This window comes from Peromyscus maniculatus, chromosome 21, assembly GCF_049852395.1.
Source record: "Peromyscus maniculatus bairdii isolate BWxNUB_F1_BW_parent chromosome 21, HU_Pman_BW_mat_3.1, whole genome shotgun sequence".
Taxonomy (NCBI): Eukaryota; Metazoa; Chordata; class Mammalia; order Rodentia; family Cricetidae; genus Peromyscus; species Peromyscus maniculatus.
In genome coordinates, this window is record NC_134872.1 from 36,328,543 (window position 1) to 36,355,324 (window position 26,782).

A 26,782-nucleotide genomic window follows, 5' to 3' on the forward strand; every position below is an offset into this window, starting at 1 on the left:
TGCTGCTCTGGAGTCATTCCAATGGAAAACTATTTTTACCTCCTTTTCCCTCTAAGAGTAAAGGTTGCTCACTTATCTTGACCTGTCTTTGTTGGTATTTACAAGCAACCACGTAACTCCAGTTCTATGTGTTCTTTAGAGACTTTTGTTGTTCATAAAACTACTACACCAGGAGTAAGAGAATGATAGGTGCTTGAACGGGACAGAGGGAACAGGCTTGGCACTAGGTACAGATAACTGTCACATGGGGCCGGCGAACAGATGGGTCATGCTGTAAAGGAAAATGAACCATAGGACAAGCCTTTGAAACAACAAGCTTCTGTGTGGGGAACGAGGCATACAGCAGCTGTCCTAAGAGCCCCGCTCACAGCAAGACAGCAGGGCGGGACTCAGCAGGACTGTCCCTTCACCGAGACTCTTTTGAGCATCCTCAGAGGAATGGAGTGATGACCATGAAGCAAATTATTACAAGACATTTATTACAAATGTCACAGACATATTCATAAAGAAAAATTAGGTTAAAAAAACCAGAACAAGAGAGCAAGTGAGAAAACAAGAAAAGCCAGGGCTTCAATATTACACCTACAACACAGGGAGATGGCATCTTTAGGAATAAGTAGAATTAACTACATTCTTAAAATAGTTTTAGTGCATTGCATTTTTAGAAAAGGGACACACCCTCACCCCCAAGAAAAGGTTCCTGAAACAATGAACAGTTTGTGTGACTACTCAAATGTGACCACCTGCCTGCTACCAAACCCCGATTGAGAATAAAGAAGTCTCATGTGTTGATGACAGGTGACAGCTGCCCGCCCACCACTAATCGTGAACCTGGTGAAAACAGAGCGTTCTGCTTTCCAAAAGCACGAGGCTCGTGCCCACCTCCACAGACAGCTTTGCTTGTACCTGATTAGACTTGTGACAACTTCAATCAGATAGTTTTGGTATTAAGGTTAAATTAAATATTAATGTTTTCTGCCAGATCCATAAACTAAATCACCTCTCAATGCATTAAAAACAATGAGGTAGGCAAAAAACAAAACGTCAACAAAAGCCCACAGGAAAGTTGACTTTTCCTACTGCGAGTGCAGACCGTGGTGGAGCTGCTGTTGCTATTCCAGGCTTAAACAGAAATTAAACCCTTAGTAGAGGCAGCACTAATACTGTCACACAACCGAGTTCTGGCCGGCGAACAGGACAGGACGCACACGTTTTCCTTCTCTTTCTTTCTCTCTCTCTCTTTTTTTTAAGAACCATCTGCACAATTTAGGCAAAACTTGGTACACAGAAAAATGACTCAGTTCTTGGCCAGGACAACCCCCTCCAAAAAATTTCAAAGAAACAAAATGGGAGCCCTTATCCCACCCCACCCCCCCAAGCCCCACCCACAAAAAAGTTCTCCTAGTAACTGTGTCTTTCACATTTTATAAATATTAACTTCTTAAACCTGCACCTTCTTCTTTGTCCACATATTGTCACATTACAAAAAAAAAGAAATGTCAATTAAATACATTGTTAATGTTACTATATTAAATCTGTTCTCTGCTTCAGCAAGCTGCTTCTTCCACCACTTCTCACCTCCTTGTGCCCACTGCCAACATCTGATGGTGTGCTCACCACAACCTTCAGACACTCCCAGGCCAGAGTCACTCAGAGACAAGGAATCCTGGAGCTGCAGAGAGGCGCCCTCTCTGTTCTGATGCTCGTCCCCCAACGCTCCTAGCACCGATGGTAGTCTAACAGCACCAGCTGCAATGCAGCCTTGATTTATTTTTGAGTAAGGAAAAGGAGAGCATGGGAAGAAACTGGCAAGAGGTGTAGGAAGGAGGGGAGAGGACCCAACGCGCAAGAGGCCTGCACAGACAGCTGTCCTGGCCGCACGCTCGCAGCTCTGAGCTCCAGTTGCAAGGAATTCCAAGTTCTCAGGGTCTTGACGACTCCGGGGGTCAGGGATCCCAGCTCACACTGCCTCTACCAGCTCAGAAGAGAAGTCCTGCCTAAGGTCATGAAATAAACCTGACTGCTGCCACCAGACCGAACGGAGGCAAAGAACACCTGTAAACACAAGCAAGAGAGGGCAGTTAGCAGGTCACTCACCACCTCCTAGTGCGCCCCCCCCCAATATGCCTAAAAAGCAGTGTCTAAATTTTCCTTCATTAATTTATTTTAGAATCTACCAGAACTGCAAGGGAATTCACCATCAATGTCCATGAAGAATAAGCCACTCTAAAACCAGCCACAAACACATAGAAGCCATAAGGAAACATTACCTTGTCGTTGCGTTCACATAGGAATTTTAGTCTTTGAGCCCTTTTGTGCATAAACACACCATCCAAGTGACCAGTTTCCACAGATCGTATCTCTATCGCCTTCTCTCCCCAGCCCATTGTCTGATTCGATCGGATATATGCTTTTAGAGAGGGGAAAACAAAGCATTAACATGAAGAACCTTGACAGGACATTTCTGACACACACGCACATCTACCCGAGTGCCTGGCATGTGAGGACTTTGGTTTTTCAGGAGTTCACACCTGTCAATCACTGAAAGTCAACCTCCCGTGCGCAAGCCCTGGGCTCAATGGGCAGCACTGACCAAAAAGGGGGAGCGTGCCTTTATGCCTCGTCTGTCAGGGGAAGTAGTCATAGGAACAGTAATGGAAAGAACGGATTTCCCTAGGCCTTTCATGCAACTTCTGGAAATAGCCCTGGTGTGTGCTTTACTGTGCACGTCTCATCAACCCAGCCTTGGCAGAAAGGGAGGAAGCAATAATGAACAAATAGTGTAGGGACGTAAACACAAAGCCCTGAAAGGGTCAGATACCAGCCTCCGTTCCCGGCTACAAAGCAGAAGACTATGTAGGAGGCTGTTTCTAACTGGGACTCTGCCACTCCCAAGAGCAAGCCACATTTCTTTCTCTGATTTGCTTCACTCCACACTAATTAGTCAAAAAAAAAAAAAAAATCTGTTCTATTTTACATAGATAAATTAAGGGTCAAATGAGAGCTAGCAATAGCACATCTCTTAAAAGAACCCAAGAATCACTTGGATTTGTTTTAACCTTCTCCTATCTGCTGATAACCACCAAATAACCAGAAGGCATGAAGGACATGCAAGTTAGGACAATAAACAGCTGTGGTCTTGGTGGGCCTCTCACAAACGCCTCTTCGTGATGCATCATACCTACAGATGTCGGCATCTCTCCCCACTGCAGAACCACGTCCTTGGTTATCCTTCCATATGTGTTTACATAAACCCCCTCGTCTTCATAGCACACCAGAAGTTCCATTCCGTCCGTGTTGGGGAGAATAATGATTGCATGGGGTTTGATGCTACACTGAATCTAGAGAACAGAAACAAGAAAGCATGTCTGTGGTTATCTCCAGCCCCATGAAAGTGCTCAGTAAGACTGTCTAGAGAATGCAGTAGTGCTATATACCCCTGCTCAGACCCATCACAAATAGGCAGGAGTCTTGGGAAATCCATGCAATATCCAACCCCAAGTCTGCCATCTACAGGTCATGTACTCTACAGACTCCCATTTTTGAGTCCCTGGAAACATAACTGGATAGTAGACTTATTTGAGAAACATTCCAACCCAGGGCGTTCTGGCCTGACAGCATCCCATGTTAGTCAAAGCAAGTGCTAAACGGTCTTCAGAAGGCCTTCACGGAGCCAGGAAAGCAGATCTCTACTGTTCCTGAACATGAAGCTACTGAAAATGGTGCTTCATTTCAATACTCACCCCACACGGCGGGGAAATGAGGAACCCTGCTTGTGTTAGTTCACTAAGCAGAGTAGAGGGAAAGTCAAAACAAAGTGAAGCCAGTCAACCAACCATAGAGTGTGGGTTCTTTCTTACGTGTGTTGGTAGATAAATGTCATAGACTGAGCCTGAATCCACATCAACAGCATGGAATCCAGCACAGGATCCATAGATCACTTTCAACCTCTGGCCTTCCTCAACAGTGAGATCCACCAGTAATGGCTTATGTACCAGTTCTCCAAATGACTATAGAGATAATCAAGACAGAAGCAGGAAGACAAACTTACAGCATCAGATGAGAGGCTAGCTACAGGCATCTGGTTTATCATGTGACGTTGCTAATTAGCATCTGGAAGACACTTCTTCCCTCCTACCTAGCAGAATGCTCCGTCCTGTCCTGTGGTACTTACTGATTAGAAGACTTGCAAAGTCACCAATGAGGACTTGGCACAACACAGTATTTGAATATTCAAACATAGCGGGGTAGTGAGAAGCTGTAGGGGTCATGGCACTGAGACTCTGAGCAGGCTGGTAGTATGAGAGCTATAGACTCTGTGTGACTTGACCTGGAGAGCCTCTGCTCCTCATATCAATACAGCTCACAGGACTAGGATAGTGACTGGAATAGTCAAGCAAGGAAATGCTTATAAGGCAACATGCACAGCATCTGGCATGTAGGACTACTAAGATTAGATTCCAGAAGACAACGTAGGTAATTTTCTAATTTACACTCTTTACTCACTCAGTAATACTAGATTTACCAAACATGCTAACCCTACTGACTCTGACTCACCGGGGAATCTAGCAGTAAGCACCCCCTTAATTCAAATTTCCCAAATATTTGAAACTTACTCTTTCAATAAACTACATCAAGATTATTTTAAATACAATCATTTTAGATGAAATAGTGTTTCTTACCCTCTATTAAAATGTCCCTGGACTATTCTTAAGGTTCTATATCTCAAAATAGAAATAATTATTATGTCTACCTAATGCTAGAATAATATCAATTTTAATTAAGAATTCTATATATTAGATTTAGGGCAATCCCTAAAATAAATTTCTAAAAATATATACAGAAAAATGACTGTTAGTTCTCTGCATTTGGGGATGTGGAAGCTTTTGGAGTATGAAGTTTCCTGGAAGTGTTCCATATACTACCTCTTATCACACACACTAAAAGTAAATATATGAGTACGTGTAAACTTATAACTAAAACAGTTCAAAGTTTAGCACAAACATTATTACTTCACCCAAACTACATGCAGAATGGGAAAATCATCTTACTGTAAGTATCAAGATGCTGTTACACTGACATTTTTTATATTTAAATAAAAACAGGAGCATATTATAGATATTTTAACTTCCTTCTTCCATTTAATGTATAATGTTTATTGCTTATATCATTAAGAATCTCTGTAATTTATTTAGTTATTTTTTTGTTTTGAGATAGAGTTTTGCTATGTATACCTGGCTGGCCTTGACTCTGTAACAATCCTGCTACCCCAGCCTCTCTGGCATGCAGGATCACACCCAGATTACTACTTAGTTTTTAAACTGTACTGCACTAAACACATCTACTCTACAATTGATTTTTGTTGAGCCCTTTTAACCACATATCTGAATCTTTATCACATCTGTCTTTTCATGAATATCTACACACCACCACCACCACCACCACCACCACCACCACCACCACCACCACCACCATTTTGGATTTTCAAGACAGGGTTTCTCTGTGTAGCCCTGGCTGTCCTCGGACTTGCAGGGATCCACCTGTCTCTGCCTGAGTGCTGGCATTAAAGGTGTGTGCCACCACTGCCCAGCTGAAGATCTAATTTTTAAGGGAGGGTGCAAGTACCATTTGGGCAAAATGATCATCTGAGAACTAAGAAAATAGTTATACACACTTATTACATTATGTTATAAATAGCTTTTACTTTGACAGTTATGTTATATTAATATATAGCTTTATATTTACTGTTCCTAAGCCAATTTAAAACTGGTGGTTTTACCTTAAAGGCCATAAATTTGTGATATGGCTTTGGTGCCCACGCATAGACTTCCACAGAACTCTTCAAAGCAATTACCAGAAATTTGATTCTTTCATATTTTACTGAAACAAACATAAAAAGTGAGAGAAATACTATCAGTATTAACACAGAGCCATAAATTTTTTAGTTGCTATCTGCAAACTTTATAAATACGCCTTTGATTGCTCATCCAAAAAGCAAGCAGTTGGGGGCGGGAAACACAGAGCACAAGCCACACACTTGGCTTTCTAACTCTCAGTGTGTAATTCACGTTCCTACATCAATCAACTGTAAAACAACAGTAAATAGCTTAGCTGAAGATCCTAACGTCTTAGATTCTAAGTAGTTTATTAGCAAGGGCAATGCCAGGCAGCCAACCCTAAAGCCTGGAGGACTCACTATTCCTTCACAATGATACCAATGTGATAAGCCAGCCGAGGGGCTCACACAGACAGGAATATGAAAGGAGCAAAGCAGTAGTGCTGTTTGAATGACACAATGCCCACAGACAGTCCTGTCCCCAGGTGTGTCCAAAGCACATGTGCTGTCCTGGTTTTCTCCACATGCCCCCCACTCTGCATGAACTGTCTAACGTCATATGCTATTTGATTAACCGTGGGTCCAAGGACTTGCTATTTGATGCAGCTTTCTTAAATATCACATACTGTCAAAAGTTATACAAGGAATTCTAAGAGGCTGGCCAATGAACGCTGTTAATAGACTTTTTTGGAATGATGAAAATCGTTCTATGTGTACTGCTAATCCCTGTAGAGAATACCACAGCTACCGACACTGAGGAGGTAGTAGGGCCACATGGGAACTGAATTAAAGATGGCTCACTTTGCTTAACTCTATTTTAACCTCCTGCTCAGTACGACGACGACTCTGTAATAACCATCAACCGGTGAGCCCACTATCCTGGGGGAGGCGGGCAAAAAACAACTGCAGTCGGCACCTCAGTAAAACATACAGCACACATCACCGTTCAACAGATTCTCTAACCTTAACCGCGCAAACTCGATAAAACTACAGCATCAGCTCTTAAAACTGTACCCTGGTTGTGGTCCGTTATTTCCCATTGATTTCTAACCAGCACTTTCATTTTTCTCACAGGCAACAAAACTTGATTGGGCTTCGTTACATAACTTTGTGAGAATGACTGAATGTTCCAAGGGAGGAAAATGCCAACCACAAAATAGTTGCCAAGAAACAACAACTAGCCAGCCAGTCATTGATGAGTAAGGACTATGGTCGCTCTGTACAATGTACTTAATTAAAAGTAACAAGTATCGGTGAAATTCTCCAACGTTCTCCTAAGGGACTGCTAAGGGCCTCCCGCACACTCTAAGTAAGAGCCGAGGGGTAAAGAACTCAAGGTCAGAAGGCTGAGTGTGGCAGCACCTTCTCAGGAGAATGAGGACTGTCAAGGAGGGTGGGAAGACGCTCACAGAAGAGAGGTGTAGGGATGACTGAGGACAGTGAACAGAAAGAACAAACTGCTGTACTTACAGATGAACAACACAGTGAGACATCTAGATGAGACCTCAAGATCAGAAGATACCTTACCAGTTTCTTACCAGCTTTCAAGAGTACAGTGATTAAAGACCAAACCCTAATTACACTGAAGACACAAAACACTGTGACTCCATGATTACTTACCAACTTTATAGTGTACACATCCTTCCAAATCGCCCACAGTGGTCCACCCTTGCTTCTTCTCAACTTCTGGATCATTATGAAGGATTTTATTTCTTAACCAGGATAAATAGTAGACACGTAACTTATCCTTTTTGCCTAACAAGATAAATGTAAGTATTTTACATGCATGGTCAAAAATAAATATTATCATTAATGACAACAATATCCAAAAGAAACAGTAAATACATTTCCTCTAAAGGAATTATTTACTATCAGTTTTATCTGAAATTTGTATTGGGGCCACTCTGAAGCCCTTTAAAAATTACCAATGTTATGTATAAGCAGCCATGTCTAGGAGGATAGGTTTTGAAAGAATAATGAATCTTCACTTACACTGATAGATCATAGAGCATACAGTAGGAATGCTTTTGGTTATTAGCATATATTGTATGCTAATGATAGAATAGTGGGTAGCAGGCCCTTGTGTAGCTCTGGATGAGAGCTAGGAACTAGAAAGACCAAGGCAGGAAGGGTTAGACAGCTGTGGCTTTCTGCTCCACTCCTTGTCTTCTAAGTCTAACACCATTAGCCAAGGATGTCGCCTGTATAATGAAGTCTCCATAAAAGATCAGAACTACAGAATTAAGATGAACTTCCAGATAGCTGAACATGTGAAGGTGCTGGGAGAAAGTCCAACTGGGAAAAGCATGGGAACTTCTTGAAATAATTAATAGTGATGACTTTGGATAATAAGCCTATTATATAAAAGTCAATTACTTTCCTATATATGAACAGTAAAAAAATAGAAATTGAAATTTAAAGTGATATGATTCATATCAACACTAAAGAAATAAAATAGGCATAAATCTCACAAAACAGCTCTTTTAAAGATCTATTTGAAGACAATTATAAAATTCGTGTCAAAGATGTCAAAGAATTAAACATAGAAATACTTGTGTTCATGGATAGAAAAACACGCCATCGGTTCTTCCGACCTGAATTACAGATTCAACACAATTCCAGCCCAAACCACAGCCACGTTATCTGTGCACATCATAAACATCCTCTAAAGCTTATATTCAGAGGCAAAGCAGTGACATGGAACAAAATACTGAATCAAAGTTTTTGGACAGTTTTTTATTTCAAGATTTACTATACACTTGTTACAGTAACCAAGACAATTTGATTATTAGCAAAAGAAAGAATAAATCAATTAGTGGAATAGAAGGGCCCAGAAATAGATGAATACAAACGCAGTGAACTAACAGCAAAAGGAAGAAGCCTCTTCTAAAACAGAATGCTGTGAATGGAAGTGAATCTGTTGGCAAGCCTTCAGTGTTTCACAAAAATAAATCATAAGTGAGTCACAGACTTAAATGTGAAATCCAAGCTAGCAGCTTCTAGAAGAAAGCATATGTAAAATCTAGATTGTACCAAAAGAGCAATCCACAAAAGGAAAACAAAACAAAACAAAGAAGGTGCTTGATTTCACTGAAGAGTCTGGTCTTCAAGATATTGGTCAAGAGAATTAACAGAGAAGCCACAGGCAGGGAAAAAGTATTTCAGAGCACATGTAATAAAAGATTGCAATCTAAAATATACACAGAATTCTTAAAATCCAACAGTAGGGGGAAAAAAGCAGCCCAGCTGCAATATGGGCTTAAGATCTAAGCAGACACTAAGCAGACGCCCTACCAAGGAAGAAACAGAGAAGGTAGATAAGCATGAGAACACATACACACTTCACCAGGGGACTCCACATTAAAACAAGATGTCACTCCCCTAACCTATCAAGATAGAAAATCCAAAACACTGATGGTCTCAGACATCAGGGATGAGGTACAGAAACTCTCCTTTCCCAAATATCAACTGTGAAACAATGGAGCCACTCTGCAGACAGCTCAGTAGTTCTTCAGACTTAACAACACTTTTGCCCTGTGTTTCTATTAGCTGTGTTACTTGGCTCTTTACCAACTACATGAAATGAAAGCTTACAGTCAAGTAAAAAGCTGCACACAAATGCGTATCTAGCAGCTTTCCTTATAACTTCCTACCTGGAAGCACCAAGATGTCATTCCATAAGTGAATGGATAGACAGTGACACATCTGTATGAAGGAGCATTTAGCAATATAAAAAAGAGAGATACTGAACCACAAAGGACATGACGCAGCCTTAATTTGAATGTGAACTGACAAAGGAAAGAAGTCAGTCCACATATTACATGGTCCAGACAGTCAGTCATACAAGATTAGAGCTATATGAAGCCAATGATAGACTTTCTAGAGTAGTAAGATCATCAAAAAGTTGGTCAGCTGTCACTAGGGACTCAGGAGGAAGTACAAATAGCACTTTTGTAGGGCACTGAAACTAGATTAACAGAATAACGGAATATGTGTGTCATAGTCTAGTTGTCAAAACCAAGCTAATGCACCCCACAGCAATATAAACTACATGTTTGAATTGACAATAGCATATTATTACTAACAAATAAAAATAACGTACCACAAGCCGGGCGGTGGTGGCGCACGCCTTTAATCCCAGCACTCGGGAGGCAGAGCCAGGTGGATCTCTGTGAGTTCGAGGCCAGCCTGGGCTACCAAGTGAGCTCCAGGAAAGGCGCAAAGCTACGCAGAGAAACCCTGTCTCGAAAAACCAAAAAAAAAAAAAAAAAAAAAAAAACGTACCACAAGTGCACTACATAGAAAAGAGGTTAGCAATAGGGGCAACTGGGTGCATGTAGTGGCTGTGTACATCTCACAACACGCAAACTCCCAATACTGCTGTATCTTATTAGCCAGTAGTTTGAGAAGTTCAGCATGTAAGACTAGACACACTGTGACCGATGCTGTTGATTCTGCTTTACAAAACACTTACCAGATATTGTCACCAGGACATTTAGGCCCTCGAGAACATCCATTTGCTGGAACCGTCTTCTGTTGATCAGAGGATATACTTTCCCTTGGCCACTTCTGTCCAAGAGCATCAGCCCACTCTCTGTGCCGACTAGCAAATTCACTCCTGTTTCAAGAACACAGAGCGGCCTACACTTTAGGTTGTGTTTGCACGGAGCTGTACCATACGGAAAGGGAAACATTCTCTATTTGAAAGGATGATAGCTTCCTTAACTCAGAAAGAAATGCTCAGAGGAGTCAGGTTAAAGCAACTGATCCTTGCCACACAGGGAATGACAGTGACATTTACTTAGGTATGGAAATGGATGAGGAAGCCCCATCACCTTACCTGTTCCCTACATCCTTCAGTCCTGAGGGTGCTGCGAGCCCACTATTTCTTAGGTTTCACAGATCTGGTCACATTAGACACTTGAGAAAACCTGCATCTGATACCATGGCCTCACAACTGGCAAACTTCTAGAATGACTTCCAGAGAAAGCACTCTCTGTAATCTCCACCGGCTTATGCGCTGGTCTCTATCACAGTGTCCACCAGAAACAACTGCACTATTTCCTCACCTTTCTGTCCATTGCTCGGGACCGCTAAGGCAGTGTGCCTTCTGGGGACTCACTGACTGACCACACTCTGTGGACTGCTTACGCCTAGGAAGGAAGTACCCTGCTCCCATATACTTCCTCCGCTTCTTTCAGGGACTCTGGAGTTGCTTCCTCGCCCATCACACGTGTGCCCGCAGATGTCAGGCAACAGCTCAGAGGGGCTCCTACTGCCACGCTTGACTCCCCTGCTCTTCCGCACACTACAGACTTCTGCTGAAACCAGACTGCCTACCTGACAGAGCTAACTAACCTGGCCACCATGTCCACGTGACCGTCTTCCTCTTGTCCCTTCCTTCGGTCCTCCTGCTCTGATCTACCATGCTTTCTGACCAGTTTACAGCTGACAGACACAGGCCTTAATTCACTCTCCAGATAACCTCCACTTTCTCACAAGTGTTCATTTTCTTCCAACACAGAGTCATGCTGTGCCTTTCCAATCTACACCTCCCAAGATGCAGTGTCACAATCTCTGGTCTGCACTCGGGACCCCATACTTCTGCAGCCAGCAGGCTTCTTCCACTAAAAGCCTCAGTTAATATTCAATACTCTCTTTATTTCAAGAGGTAGTGGACTCTCCTTCTAAATTCACATATTTACCCAAATGTTGTGCTTCTCTGGTCTAAACCCTTCACCTTTGAAAGCATCTTCAAACATGGAGCATTGATTTATGCTCCCAGGGAACCAAACACATTCATTCACCCCAATTTTCTAAGCTGGGGGTAAATTCACCAAGACAAACAGCCAAGTATTGGTGCTCTTACAAAGTAGATGATAGATCAATAATCCTACATAGATGAAATGGGGCGTGGGGAGGTCAAGACAGTTTGTTAAAGGGTAGCAGTCTATAAAACAGCTTGAGAAAATTATAAGCAAGTCTCTAGAATTTGGGAATTTCCCCCCAGTATTAAGTCATTATCAGATTTGTGTAACTACTCAAGACTTTGTTTCTAAAAGAGTTTTGCTGGAAGTTTGTGAATCTGTAAGGACATATGCTCTAAGTTTACTTGAGTCTTATGGTAAAGGGACTATCCACGGGAACACTACCCATGCAAACAGACTAACACAAGGCACAGCATGGCACGGCAGGGCAGGGCACGGCCTGCGCACCAAACAACCCTTTCTTGATACTGCTTCTTGTCAGGCATGTGATCACAACAAGAAAGAAACTAAGGCCACAGTCTTTTTAGATGACCAACAGACTAGACCAAGTATGGAGAATGTGGCCCAGGACTCGCTGGGACATTAGAGGGACAGACTGTGTAACATGAAGGTGTGGCCAGGCCTGACTTTTCTGGATAAAATGATGGCATCTGCAAAGCATTTACTACCAATTTCAACATAACTGACATGTTTAACACAATCCCTATACCAAATATGTTGTAATGTATAAACTACATTAAAATCCTTCAGTGTGGATAAATGAATGACAGCCTGCCTCCTGAAATAACAGCTACTGACATCTACTGAGCAACAGTAGTGTGCTAGGCATACTTCTGTGCCAAGTTCCTGCTGTATGGTGTCCAGAATCCCTTAAATGGATAGCTGTATTTTATCTAGAGCAGTGGTTCTTAACCTTCCTAATGCTTCTACCCTTTAATACAGTTCCTCATGCTGTGGTGATCCCCAACCGTAAGATTATTTTGGTTGCTACTTCCTAACTGTAGTTTTGCTACTGTTGTGAACCGTTATTCATTCATATGAATACATATGTAAATATGTGTTTTCTGATGGTCTTAAGTGACCCCTGTGAAGCAGTCATTGGACCCATAAAGGGCTCGTGACCCACAGGTTGAAAACCACTAATCTAGACAGATAATAAAGTTCTTATTGTGTGACCATCTGAGCTTTAAAACAGTCATGACGTGGCAGATCCTGACCCCAAGAAAGCAGGTGTGTCTGCCATGAGTGTGGACAGCTCTTCAAAAGACCTTGGTAGAGGGCGGAGCAGGAGCTTCAGAGCCAGGCGAGAGAGAAGGGCAGAGCGAGTGGTGAGAACAGGGGCTGAGACGCTGTAAGGTTCTAACGGTAAAAGCTGAACCCTTGTATCAAACCTCACTTATTTCTCCCCAAAACAACAGACAGGAGCATGGAAGGCTGGGATGGGGGAGAAGAAAGCTGATTTACTGCTGCAGGTGATGTGGTGGCTGTGATTTCAGGGAGCAGGACTGTAGAGAAGTATGTGCTATGGACACACATGTAAGACAAGCCAGGCAGACAGTCCCTCTGCAGAATGCTTCTAAGAGTCTCATTCGGAAACTGGTCACAGTCCCAGACAAAAAGGTGAGCACAAGCATTTCAACTTCACGCTTCCCAGGCTAAGGACCAACTCCTGTTTCATTCTCATTGCTCATCTTCACAAGGGGAGGTGGAGACAGGTCATTCTTTCCAACATCTTACTGCTGAAAAAGGACTGCGGTCACACACATGCACCCTGACCCACTACACACTCAGCTAAACTTAAGGCATGGGACATGAATCACGGAAATCATAAGTCCTTCAAAAAGAAAACAAAACAAAACAAAAAACCACCCTGCACTATTCAAACAATGATTCTCTGAACAACAAATCTGTTCTTTAGAATAAAACTATGTAATTAGACAGCAGTGAGATACCTACCCCATAAGGCAGCACACAGGATCTCCGAGTTAAACCTCTTCTTATATTTACGAATCTCGGGGGTATCGCTCTGTGGCCTAGTGTTTGTGGGGTTCACATTGACCACTGAGCCTTTCCGAGTAGGATCTTGCCTTATGGCTTCTGGTCTCATTCCATCACAGGAAAATCCCACTGAAACATAGTACATTTGAAATCTTATCTTCTGTACACATACACGACAGCCTTACTCCCTCAGTACACCCCAGATAAATATCCATATGCTGTAAGTGACACTTTCTCAATGAAAGGCATTCTGTAAAAAGTACATGGAAAAGGAATGAACTACGAGGCTCATTGCTGAACAGGCAATCGGAGTGGAATGGACTTCTTAGTGGAGGTCTGTGCCATGAGTAACAATGCTATGCCTAAGCCACTTGGGAAGCTACACAAGGGACCAGATCTTGTCTGCCAGCTGCTTTCTTTGTTGCTGCTGTACTTACCCACAGAAGTAACTGTTGTTCCACTAGATGGAGAAATCTGTAGTAACCTGGGGTCTATAAAAGGTGTAAAGGAGGAGGAAGATTTGTGTTTCTGGAGTGTGCTACTAGCGGATTGAGTCTGCAATGTAAATTTCAATTTCATTAATATAAGAGACATTTCAAATGCGAACATTAAAGACCATTTCAGTCCACTTATATACACAGCACCACTTCCCAGTCCAAGCCCTCCTTCCTGCATTGCTCCCCAAAAGGCCCAGCAGGCATCTCAACTGCCATATCTCTTCCTTGAGATGCACATCTAGGGCAGTGATGCTGCAAGCTACCAACAAAAGAGCAACTTCATGGTCAGCTTTAAAAAAATTAATGGAAATTCTTAAACTGCATCTGAAGTGTCTTAACATCAATTCACTACTTTCTGAATTTATTTCTCACACCAAAAAATAAAGATGTAATCTACTATCTACTGTGACAGGCTACTGGTGTGAGCTACTACCTAATGCGACAGACTATGTATGATCTACAATCTACTATGACAGACTACAAGTGTTCTATTATCTACTGCGACAGACTATTGGTGTGATCTGCTATCTACTGTAATGGATTGTTGGTGTGATCACCTAATGTACTGTGATAGACTACTGGTGTGATCTCCTATACACTGTGATAGACTATTGGTGGGATCTCCTATGTACTGTGATAGACTACTGGTGTGATCTATATACTGTGATAGACTACTGGTGTGATCTCCTATACACTGTGATAGACTATTGGTGGGATCTCCTATGTACTGTGATAGACTACTGGTGTGATCTATACACTGTGATAGACTACTGGTGTGATCTCCTATCTACTGTGATAGACTACTGGTGTGATCTCCTATCTACTGTGATAGACTACTAGTGTGATCTCCTATGTACTGTGATAGACTACTGGTGTGATCTCCTATCTACTGTGATAGACTACTAGTGTGATCTCCTATCTACTGTGATAGACTACTGGTGTGATCTCCTATGTACTGTGATAGACTACTGGTATGACCTACTTTCTACAGTGATAGAAAATATTGGTATGATCTGCTATCTACTATGGTAGGTGGTCAGTGTAACCTATTATCTACTGGCACAGACTATTGATAAATGCTTCTTTTCTTGTTTATTTTAAATTGAGCCTCTTCCAGAAGGTCTGGCTAATGTTGCTAAAAGGTGCATCACCATTAAGCCCATACCACACAACAAGGGCTCATTAGTAAACACACAAATGACAATAGGCATGACCTTCTGATCTTTTAGGAGCACTGGTGTTAATCATGTAACTTAAAAAAAAACAAAACAAAAAACAAAGAACAAAAGGCTCACAAAGGAAGTGAAACAAGTTGTTAAGTGGAAATGCAATGATGATTAAAACCAAAGAGAAAAACTTGCCAGTTTAGTGAGTTTAGGGTTACAGTAAGATGGAGCGTGTGTGAGATCCAGACAAGGAGTGCAAGCACAGATCTCTGGGACAGATTCCATCTGATCAAGCGCCTTTTCTCTACTTGCTTCCTCTGTGGGGTGCCTGCAAGTCACCATGTCCTACAGCCCATACCACCCTAAGATCCCCACCTGACAAGGTTGCCATCTCACAGGCTTCTCTCCCTGCCCCATCAACCAGTGGCCGGGCCAACTAATGGCCAAATTTGCTCAGAAAGCAGTTGCCTGATGCTGTTCTCAGGAGGAGACTTTTCCTGTATTTTCTAATGAGGGAACCAAAGTATTGCTGCTTCCCAGCCATCAGTCAAGTGTTTACTTGACAAGACTGGCTGAAATTAAATGTCCGTTTAGACCTCTCTCAACTATTAAACAAATGGACTCGGTAAGTCCCCAAACCTGTGAAACCAAATCACCTGTTTCATTAAGCAGGTGTTCAAAGTGGGCTCTGTCACTGCACTTGGGCATGACCCATTTAAAGAACAAAGGCTCACCCACCTAGGACCCAGACTGAGCAGCACAGCCATGCCATGAACACACAGGACTTCCTATACAGAATTTTAAAATTAAAGGAAAGCTCAGACCTTTGTCCTTGCTTAGCATCATCATTTTCTAGATTATCCCCCTAGAGCACATGATTTCTCAACCCTGAGTACATGGGGATGTCAAGGAAAAAGATCCCTTTATAAGGGTTGGTGAAAACCAGTCATCAACCAACAACCAACCCCTCCCAAAATAAACAAATGAAACCAGGAACCAAAAACACAACCAATGCCTATTTGAAGGAGATTCTCACACAAGACAAGAAGTTTGTGCAGGTAAGGTCAAGTTTACCTAGTCACAGTTTCCTGTATTTTTATAAACTGGATAAAAAGAATGAAGAGGCAAACTCCACAGATGACTACAAGGATTTCATGCTAAATACGTAATGGAGCCGAGAACACAGCAATCATTTTATTTACTTGGAAAAAAACAAAAACAAACAAAAAAAAAACGCACAGAATAAAGCAAGCCATGCAACTATACTTATCTAGAAAAAGGAAAGAAGTGAACTGGCAAGTTTGGGGGGAATCAATCCATCTAGGGTTAGGGATCTGTATGCAGACCTGAACATGTTACTGGGGACTGAGGAGGAGGAGGAGGAGGAGGGCAGATTTTGACAGAAAAGCAGGGGGAGGAAGAGGGAGGGGTTTCTGGGAAGGGCTTCTTTGCAAACTAGCTCCTAGGCAGTGCTGGTCTAACCCCAGGAAAGCGGCCAGCTGTGGGGCGAGACATACCTCGTGAGCAGTGAGCTTGTCCTGGGGTGTCTGTGGGGACATGGTGGGTGTCGGCTGGCTGGAGGATGGGGAGGAGGAGGTGGAGGAGGTGGAGGAGGAATGGCTTTGCTGTAAGAGATCTGGCAAGAGGTGAACGCGCCCCGCAAAGCCATTGCTCTCAGGATGGCTGGCACGCTTTTGGTCAACTGTACTCTGCAGAAAAAACAGGCACACTGGTCTCGCTCAAGCACTGCTGACATGGCTGACACCCCTACTGATAGCTACTTTGGTTCAAGATGCTGTGTGACTCTTGAAACGGTCAGATTACCAAGGAAAATCCAAGGACATCAGCCGGAATCGCTCAAGCTTCCTTGCCAAATAAATGCCCAGTTGGAGCCGAGTGAATTCAAAGTACCCAATGCAACCCAAATGCAGGTAGCAAGGGTTTCACCTGGTTCATTTGCAGCGACAGCATGGAAGACTACCCCCTTGTTCTCACTGTAAATCTGTCTAAACTGCCTCTCAAGAGTCCCCTGTGGTTTCTCTGAATCCTGGTTTTCTCATGTTCTTCCTACTTGCCATCCAAATACACTTCTGTGGCATGAAACACTCAGGGCAAAATCCCATAGCCGAGAGAGTGCCCTGTCCTACGTCAATGAGGAGCCTATCACTTGGCTGGAGTCTACGTTAAGAAGGAACACACAGTTAGAAACACATCCTGGTCCAAGGAGAACACATCTTGCGTCACCAATAGAGATAACGGTCTTGGACCACAGGAGACCTGCTCATCCTTGTGCCCCGCTCCTGCTGTAAGGCCGCAGACACTTAGGGCCTCTTCCAGGCTCCAGGTCTGCACCTTCACTCTGTGAGCCTCCGTGGGACTCCCTGTGGCTTTTCTACCACTCCAACACAGACCGTGAGACTCAGCATGGGGCTTGGATGAAGGCTGCCACAGGCATGCAGGGGAGCAGCAATGTGCGGTGGAAGACTACTGGCTACCTTCGTGGCATGCAGCACACTCCTACCTCCCTAGCCCAGGACACCCTACCCTCAGAGTTGTGTTAACATGAAAACAGATGATGATGTAGAAATAGCATGAGTGAGTGAATGAGCAAGTGGGTTAATGACTACAGGAGAAGCTCAGCCTCTGACAACAGAAAGAAGAGACACGGGTACCTGGCGGACAATCAGGGTGCCCTCCTTGGATGGGGTCATGGCTGGCTCACTTTCGACATCATCGTGAACAATCATAGTCTTCACAGATTCTGTTTCCCCGTTGCTCAGATTCAGAGATGACCTGCGGAGACAAAACCCACGCAGGTCAAGGCGATCAAGCTGAACCTCGTTACCATCTCAAAGCTGTGGGGTGAAGGGAGGCAGCAGCCATGAGTTTCCTCTAGGATAGCAAGGATCTGGCCTCATCCCTTTGACAGAGAGCGCTTTGCAGTTTACTTTGCTCTTAAGCAGAACATTAGAATGAACACTTCTTTCTAATTACACTAAAACTTCCCTTTTATTGCACCCTTAAATTTAAAAACACAAAACACATTATGAGATATTGTGAGGAGGCACTGACGTGCGTGTGTGTGTGTGTGTGTGTGTGTGTGTGTGTGCGCGCGCGCTATATTCTACTGAGTTCATGATTAAGTAGATGGGACTTGGGCAACAGTGTTAGGGTCAAGGCAGCAGCAGAAGGCCGCTCAGAGGGAAGACTCTCATCTGCTAAAACAGCAAGCACTGACGCTGCTCTGGTGTCCTCTGGTCCCGAGGTGGAATCATCCGCTCCCTCCTGCTCCACGTCCTCCTCCTCCTCATCCGTGGTCCCAGACTCTTCACTGGAGGAGGAGTAGTCTGTCACTTTGTGAGGTGGCCGTACATCCTCCACTGCTCGAAGCTCTTTGGCCAATGCAGTCAAGTCCTAAGACAGAGGATGGAAAAGAGTGTCAGGCAAGGGAGGAGGAGGCAGGGAGGACACAGGCGATGAGCTCTTCAGGCTAGCCGCCAGTAAGTAACCAGGGTCGGGGTCAGATCAGAGAGGGATTCGTGGAGATTTGGTTTTCATTTGAAGGAGTTTGTATAGTTTTTGATAGAAAAAGGCAGATGTCACAGGCAATCAGAATACAACGATCTGCTTATGATAAGCTGACAGCATTCTATTTTCAAATAGAAAGTTAACATTTTATGTCTGTTAAGTCTTGAGGCAGGGCCGAGGCTTTGCTGTGCAGACGTGACAGGACTAGAGGACAGCATTTCTTTTAGGGGGACTATTCAGAACACCAGCCTCTAATTACACAGATCTGAGTTCACATATCTGGGTTTTCTTCCTCCACATTTCATTAAGAATCCCAAGCCTGTTAAGACAATGGAGTACCTCTAGTATACAGTCATCCCTCACTTCCCTCCAGGGACTGCCACCATCCCGAGTTGGGGCATTGGTGGCGTGCGCGCACGCGCGCGTATGTGTGCGTGTGCGTGTGCGTGTGTGTATGTGTGTGGTGTGGTGTCTGATCTGCCACATGCCATGGCAATAGGCTAGGCAGTTTGCCACTGGCCTTCCTTCTAGAGTCAGCCACATTCCCTGTAATATGAGCGTGAACATCAGAGGAAAACCTACTAAAACCTAGCTTCCTTTCTCCTTACTGTGCTGAGATATTTTAAGATTCTTATCAATTTGCTAAATCTAATTTCCCAGAATGATGATTACTTAGTCCTCTCAATACATTCTGAATCCAAATTCACTTTTCTACTTGGGAATTTTATTTAAAAGCCATGGCATTTTAAAAACCACTATACAGTTGTTTTTCCTTTCTGTTTAAAGAGCAGTTCTAACTTAGTTTTCTTCTTTTATGCAGTTAAGAGTATGTTTTTTCTCTTTGAATTTGAGCCTCTGAAATATCGGGGACCAAGTCTGAGCCCACTACATCCTGTTAATTATCTGCAGCATGCAGCAGTTCTAAAACCGGTGTTTCAAAGAGGTAAGTCTGCTAACAATAAATATCTGGAGCATGGTTTATCTGCTAAAACAGCTGCTTATCGTTTAGTTTGTAAAGTCTAGAAAACAGTAAGGCAAGTTGAGAGCCGAGTTCAAATTCAAGCCAAGTTAAGAGGCAGAGAGAGTGCAGCTGAAGCTAGACTTGCCAGAGTTAGGGCTTACCACTTCGCCCTTCAGGACACGGCAATTCACGCAGGCAGCGAGGGAGGCCATCGTTGATGAGGGATGCAGAGAAAAAGGGAGCAGACAGCGGAAAAAGAGGGAGGGGAAGAAGTCCAGAAATCAGTTCAAGCAGGAAACTAAAACTTCGATAGGCTTCAATCCACAAGCCCACCCGCTCCCCTCCAGTCACATAACTAATGACAATGACAAGAAGGGAAGGGAGTAGGAGGGGCAGTCACAGCCGTCATTCCAGAGGCCAAAGGCAGCACTCAAGCAACAAGAGGGTTTGGAAAGCTGATTTACGACAGCTCATTTTGAAAGCCAGTACTGTAAATGCCAAACTCATGGAGAATAAGGTTAATGCCCGGCAGTGATGACTCTGTGTGTGTGTCTGTGTAGAGGGGCTCCTAGCTTTTACTCAGTATTACTATCAAGTACCTGTTTCCTTTAAAAGGACCTTTCAAATAAAACTCCATTTTGTTCTGTACTTCTCTGTAAAGAGGACTGGACACAAAGTATAAGGCTGAAGTTGAAAAAACTCTGCTCCACGAGGGACTTCAGAAGTGAGATGCCTAAAGGAAGGACCCCCAAGTGCATCCTGCTATGGGACATTCCTTCTGCTTCCTCACACCAGAAAAGGGCCACACAAAAATCAAACCACTGCAGGCTTCTCAATCCCTTTTTCTTCTTCCTTCTTTTTCCTACAGATTGAACTTAGAACCTCCTAAGTGCAACCCCATACCCTAGCTAGCCCTTGGCCATATTCTTATTACAAAGGATTGATTGACTCAAGCTTGAGACAGAACTGATTGATTTTACACAGTCCTTACAGCAGGCTTGAGAGGTCGAAATACTTCTTTTTTATCTTCAGGTTTTTTGGCTACATTTTCAAGGCGCTGAGATGGAGAGCCTTCAGACTTGGATGATGCTGTTCAGAGACAAAAGAGCAGAAATAGAGATAGACATGTATCGTAAACTGTCCCGGCCCCACTTCTGTCCACCAAGCTTCCCATTTCCCCCTGCTGACTTCTGTCGATCCCATTCATAGCAAGGTCTCCATGGAGTCTGAACTTCATGCAAAAACAAGACCTAGGGACACTCTGGCAGACTTCCTGATGTCTAACTTGTCCTGCATCTATTTCACGGATGCTCCCAAGTACTATGAAGAACACAGTAAAGGGAGTTTTTAACTACTGTCATCAATAATACGTACTGAGGATAGCATAGGCCTCAGAATTCCAACTGGAAGAAATGTGTTCAAATCCTAGCTTAGGCATTTAGCTAATTTACTTTAGGCAAGTTACTTAATTACACTCAACTCTACAGTGCTTATGGTGCTAGGTGTGTGTGGAGCTTTGAAAACACAGCTGAGCAAAATTACAGTGACTGCTTATGATTACCTACATCCTTAGCAATCTATGCCAAAGAATCATTGTGAAACGCAGCTACATGCAAACCCAGGTCTCTTTTTATGCATGGAGGTCTTCTGATCACTAATTACAGCCATAGTTGTTCCCAGAGAAAGGGTAGGAGAGATAGCCTACATCTCACTCTGAAGCGTTCACCAGAGCCGCTCTGAGACCCAGGATGGGAGCCAGGCTGGGATCCTGAGTTGCTGGACCCCGAGGAGCTGCCACTGCCTGGCCTGGGGACCAGCTTCTCCACTCTCTCCCACAGGAGACGGGGCTCAATACTGCTGTTAGAAAAGAGGAGAGAACAGTGTCATTCCAGTACACTATGGCGTAAATGTGTACATGATGTGGGACGTGGGGAGGAGAGAAAAACCTATAAACAGCATTTAACACACAGTGTTACTGAAGCGCGTGAAATCCTTAGTGTGTGTGAGGCGTGAGATACATACACACAGTCTAGAGCTACAACCACTGCTGTCCTAATCAGAGATCCAATACTTGACTGGACATAAACTTCGCTTAGATAATTACCCAGAAACTTTTCTGTATCTCGCTTGCCCTCATTCACCCATTACAGCTCTCACACTCTGAATGTCCACGGTCCATTCTTTTGTCTGAGATGTGTGTTGGAGGCAAAACTGGGGAGGCTTTCCTGCTATGGTCAGACCCACAGCACACATTTGCCGGGGAGAAGTGTTTCCTGGACACTGTCACAGGAGAATGGCAGGCTCTCTAGTCATCAGCATTAAAGAAAGGGCTGTCTGCAGATTTTGAATTACCATCCATCTAGCCACTTGTAACTATACCACGGTTGCCAACAGACCAGGTTCAGTGCTGACCAAATGGGAAAACACTTAACAGTGGTCATCTCCAGGGCAATGCTGGCAAACAGAAATCTCCAGTGAGCTGAACATGGAACCCACTACTCCACATCTGACCATATCAGAGCTGTCATCAGCCCCACATGTGACCGGCACTACAGGTGACACCAGCACTTGAAACATGCCTGGTACCCTCCCGAGGAAGTGAAGCGTGACTTTTACTTCGCTTTGATTCAGTTAAATTCCAACTCAGCCTTGCATGGCTAACAACTACGGTGTCACGCAGAGCCGCCAACCCCAGCAGTGATGCTATCTGACTAGCTTACTAGCCTACTGCAGACTGCTGTCACACTGACTTTGCTGTGATTTTCACACCCAGTTCACACCTTCACAGTTTCTTTTAGACTGAAAATTCCCTCAATTACAAGTTTCTCAGAACCTGTTCCCAAGTCCTCCATGCTGTACTTTACAGAGAAAAGTTGTTTTCATTTCAACTAAATACATACCAAGATTTAAATCTTTTTACTACAGATCAATTTGTTCATACTAATGAGGTAGGGGTGTGTGTGTGTGCGTGCATGCATGTGTGAGTGTGTGTGTGTGTGTGTGTGTGTGTGTGTGTGTGTGTGTATGTGCCTGTGCAAGAAACAGATCATGTCTTTTGTCTAGAACTTCAGCATTGGGAAGAGCACATTTATAAAAACTGATCACAGATGACTCCAAGAGTCTACACGTGCAGAGCACTTCGGTTCCTGTCGTTCTCCCTTTACCTGGTGGAGTTTCTTTGTCCTGCTTGGCTATTTTGCTGTCCACTGCCCTGCAGTGGGGAATCCCGGCGGGATAAGACAGGGGAACGAGATGTTGTCCTCACAGGAACCTTCAGGTAGGAGAAGACAGCAGTTAAAACTGAAGACATACACTGAACAAACAAGCTCTCCTCCTCAAAATGCGTTCTAACACAGTCCTCCTTCCCTGCACACCTGGCACTGAGCCCCTCCCTCGCCCCGCCCCGCCCCGTCCCGGTCCTGTCCGGATCGAGAGCCTGGATGGACACTCTCTACATCCTGTGACACTGAAGTGATGTGGGGACTGAAGCTGGTGGCAGGGGACATACAATAGCACTTGGCTGAGTAATGTCAGAATCAAGAAATAAGCTCAAAGAAATCACAATGGTCTACAAATAGATTAGCAGGAAGCAAAGACTGGCAAAGAAGCAAGAAAATATTTTAAAGGAAGCAAATTCCAAGTGGAGGAAAAAAATACACTAAAATATGCCTTTTAATTTCATTTTGCTATTAATTACAAAATACTCAACTTTAAAATAAAAATCACTTTGTTAATTTTTTTTCCTCACAAGATTTTTTTCTGATATCCTTGATATACACAATAACGGGTAGCTTCTGTATAAATTTCCATTCTATTGATTTTAGAAGCATTCTGTCTACACTTTTTCCTCTTAAAATTTTTTTTTAAAGATTTATTTATTTATTGTGTATACAGTGTTCTGCCTGCATGTATGCCTGCACACCAGAAGGGGGCACCAGATCTCACTATAGATGGCTGTGAGCCACCATTCGGTTGCTGGGAATTGAACTCAGGACCCCTGGAAGAGCAGCCAGTGCTCTTAGTTGCAGCCATCTCTCCAGCCATCTCACTTAGATTTTGTTTTATTAAATTATGTTTAAAACCAGTTAACAATAAAAAACTAACTGACCATTGGCTAAATATAAGTGCCTAAATTTGGAATGTTTTTCCCACTATAAAAAGTTATTTTGAAATCTCATTACCCCTTTAAATCTGGTGAAGTCACCATCCCCATAATCAAAGTAAACAGTAAGTTTTCAAATAAAAAAGTAAAGGCAGCACACATCTGTCTTTCTGCTCCTTACCCTTGGAGGCACCTCGTCACTGTCTGATCTAGACCAAGCCTTTGGGGTGGGGTCAGGCACCTCCGACTTAGAGTCAGAGCTTTGACTGAGCGCCTCACTGCGGGAAGGTGGACATGGGTCCTGAGAACGAAGGTGGTGGTGTGCGAATTTGGGAGGAGAAGGGTCACTGAAGGAATGGGATCTCGAGACAGGGGAAACATTGTTCTTGAGAGATGCCAGGTGGGACCACTGTACCTTACAAGAAAACAAAACACAAAACATTCAATGCTTTCTGCACAGAACTAGCTTTCCTGGTCAACACTCAATTCAGAACAGGAGCTAGCAAAGTGAAATGTCAATCAAGGCAGCACAGACGAGTCAGGCATGGAGCAGCAAACCAGTTATGTTCTGATGAACTGAGAGAAAGGGCAAGTGCACACTCAGGGGACCCGGGGCCCAGACACGCTGCAGAGGGCAGGAACAGGAGCATTTGCAGACCAAGAGGAGGACAGTGCACACGCGCCCATCCATGTCAGCGCAGAGGAGACCACAGGACGGAGGCACTGCCACACCGCACACCTCCCCACCACCCTCACAGGACCCAGAGTCAGAGAATCTGACCAAGAAACAACAGGACACATCGTGAGCAATCAAAGCTCTTCCTACTTAGAAAGGCTGTAACAGTACAACTTAAAACAACCAGCTTTTCAAATACACCGATAATTTTTTCTTATTTCCTCCCAATCTTCTATACCCACTAATTATGAAAAAAAGTGGGATAAAAATTTCTTTAGCAATGTATCTAATGTCAAGTCACCTCAGGCTGACCAGTGTTGGAATGTGCATTTCAGTTAAGAACTCAAGGTGACTATTTGCCAAGTGAATTTATTCAGTTGCTTTTAAAAACTTTCTCTCAATAATCTATGAAATATTTTCAATAAATGGTGTTTTGCTGTTGCAGAATAATTGCCCAACATTACAATTCTTGTAACTCAGGCCACATACTTACTAATCAGTGTATTTAGTGCAAACTGAAAATAGGAAGTCCTACCTTGCTTGACTTCTGCAGATACAACCTGTAGCTGAACCCCAGTGCACAATCTCTATGGCTCACAGACAGATCCAAATAATCCTAGTTTGGGTACAATTTCATACTACTAAAGTATTTCAGATGTTCACTGGGAAAGCATACAAACCAATGTGTCACCAAGGAGCAGTACGGGGGACTCAATGTTAGGTGTCACGTGAGAAAGTTTCCCTCTAAGAACATTTCACCGGTGCTTGCTTAGGTCAAGAGCATTCTCAGCAAAGGAGGAGGAAAAGAGAGACTATTTCTAAATACTGTATTCATCACTCATGAAATTTAAAAATGAGTCCACATAACTTAGGAACTCTTGAAGTCTACTTCTTATAGATAGGCTTGCTCCTTGTGTTGGGTTTAACTTTCAAGACAAATGCTTCTTGTGCATTTAATATGCATCTCACCAGGACACAAGCTCCAAGTTTAGGAGCAAGTGGTAGCCAAATTCTTCTAATTGGATCTGTTCTCTTACCCTATTCTCTATCTTTTTCTTTCCATCTTTTATTCCTGGAGTTCTCTGCTGCTGCTCCCCCATAAAGCCCCACCCCACACTCTGCTCCTCTTGGCTCCTTGCCATAGCACCCCACTGTTGAACAGGAGACTTTGTTTTTGTAAGCACATTCTCAGGCGAAGGCATTTGTCACAGCACAATCACTACTTCTGTCTTAAACCCAACTTTCCCCTGGGGACACACAGAAGTAACAAGTGCAGGGAAGCTTGGGATCTGCCTGAGGCAGCCTGCAGTACAGAACAGAAGAAGGACCTGACCACTGTCTTCAGGGAGAGCAGGAATGAGGGCTGGAGGCTGACTTTCAGTCTGAAGCTTTGCCATCTACTTTCCTGTCTAGACAAGAGGGCAGCTTTTCTTTTGACCACTGAGACAAGGCAGAATATGGTACAGACTGAAGGAAAGGTCATAACCTCTGTCTTGACTTCCTCTAGGAAATCAATTTTTAACCCACTGGTCATAACCTATTTTGAATCTTAAAGTGTTTGTGAATCTGGTTTAAAAAAAAAAAAAAACTTTCCCAGAAAAATCTACATATTCAGCCAAATAAATATAATTCTGCATGGAATTACAGGACATCTTCAGTCTCCAAGGGTCCTCCAGGGAGCTGAGTATCACAGGGGTAAAGCACTTACTTTAAAATGTTTGTGAGAAGAGCTTCTGAATCTCTCCAAAGGTGCTTACACAATAAAACCAACTTTCTAAAAACTAGTGAAAAAGCATTTGTTGAAGAGGAAGGAGGGACTTCACATCTGAGTTAAGGAGGGGGAAAATGAAATTACTGACTAGTGGTATTCCTAATCAGTTAAACACAAATCTTTTTTAAAAAAATCGCAACACTCTTTCCCTACAGCTGAATGCATCTCCTCCTCCTCGACTCTACAGCTCCGGAAGTCCTCTTCCCCTCCCAACGTGACAATGAACTAAGGGCGGCCCGGTGAGCCACCACGCCACTATGCACATCTTCGGCACAGCCAGGGCTGCTGCTACCTGTGGCTCCGCTGGTCTCTGCAGGGCAGGGTGCACAGACTCGGAGTTGCCATTGGAAAAAGATTCTGATCGGGAAGGCACCGGTGGCTCCAATCCTCTGCCTGTTTGCTTAGACTGGGCCTCAGGGGAGCTGTGGTTAGTCTTTCTAAATCTATCGTCCACCTGCGTCAGAGAATTAGAAGACAGA

The 26,782-nt window shown here is 43.6% G+C and overlaps 1 protein-coding gene across 50 annotated transcripts in view; it reads right to left on the minus strand.

The window, feature by feature from the left end:
• Positions 1-462: 462 nt before the first annotated feature.
• The window catches only part of Map4k4 (mitogen-activated protein kinase kinase kinase kinase 4), a 151,912-nt gene continuing 125,592 nt past the window's right edge, over positions 463-26,782 (minus strand). For 2 of the 50 annotated variants that reach the window (XM_076557377.1, XM_076557373.1), the window contains exons 16-32: positions 26,596-26,757; positions 24,038-24,271; positions 22,919-23,025; positions 21,460-21,608; positions 20,746-20,843; positions 18,504-18,679; positions 17,938-18,058; positions 16,783-16,974; positions 14,040-14,157; positions 13,561-13,731; positions 10,311-10,454; positions 7,457-7,591; positions 5,780-5,880; positions 3,837-4,010; positions 3,182-3,341; positions 2,271-2,410; positions 463-2,055 (exon numbers count right to left, since the gene is read on the minus strand). In XM_076557377.1, coding sequence (XP_076413492.1) covers positions 1,972-2,055; positions 2,271-2,410; positions 3,182-3,341; positions 3,837-4,010; positions 5,780-5,880; positions 7,457-7,591; positions 10,311-10,454; positions 13,561-13,731; positions 14,040-14,157; positions 16,783-16,974; positions 17,938-18,058; positions 18,504-18,679; positions 20,746-20,843; positions 21,460-21,608; positions 22,919-23,025; positions 24,038-24,271; positions 26,596-26,757 — 2,466 coding nt within the window. In that variant the 3' untranslated portion in view covers positions 463-1,971. Of the gene's footprint in view, positions 2,056-2,270; positions 2,411-3,181; positions 3,342-3,836; positions 4,011-5,779; positions 5,881-7,456; positions 7,592-10,310; positions 10,455-13,560; positions 13,732-14,039; positions 14,158-16,782; positions 16,975-17,937; positions 18,059-18,503; positions 18,680-20,745; positions 20,844-21,459; positions 21,612-22,918; positions 23,026-24,037; positions 24,272-26,595; positions 26,758-26,782 lie in introns of all 50 variants that reach the window. The other 48 variants (XM_076557378.1, XM_076557375.1, XM_076557376.1 and 45 more) reach the window with 36 other exon arrangements.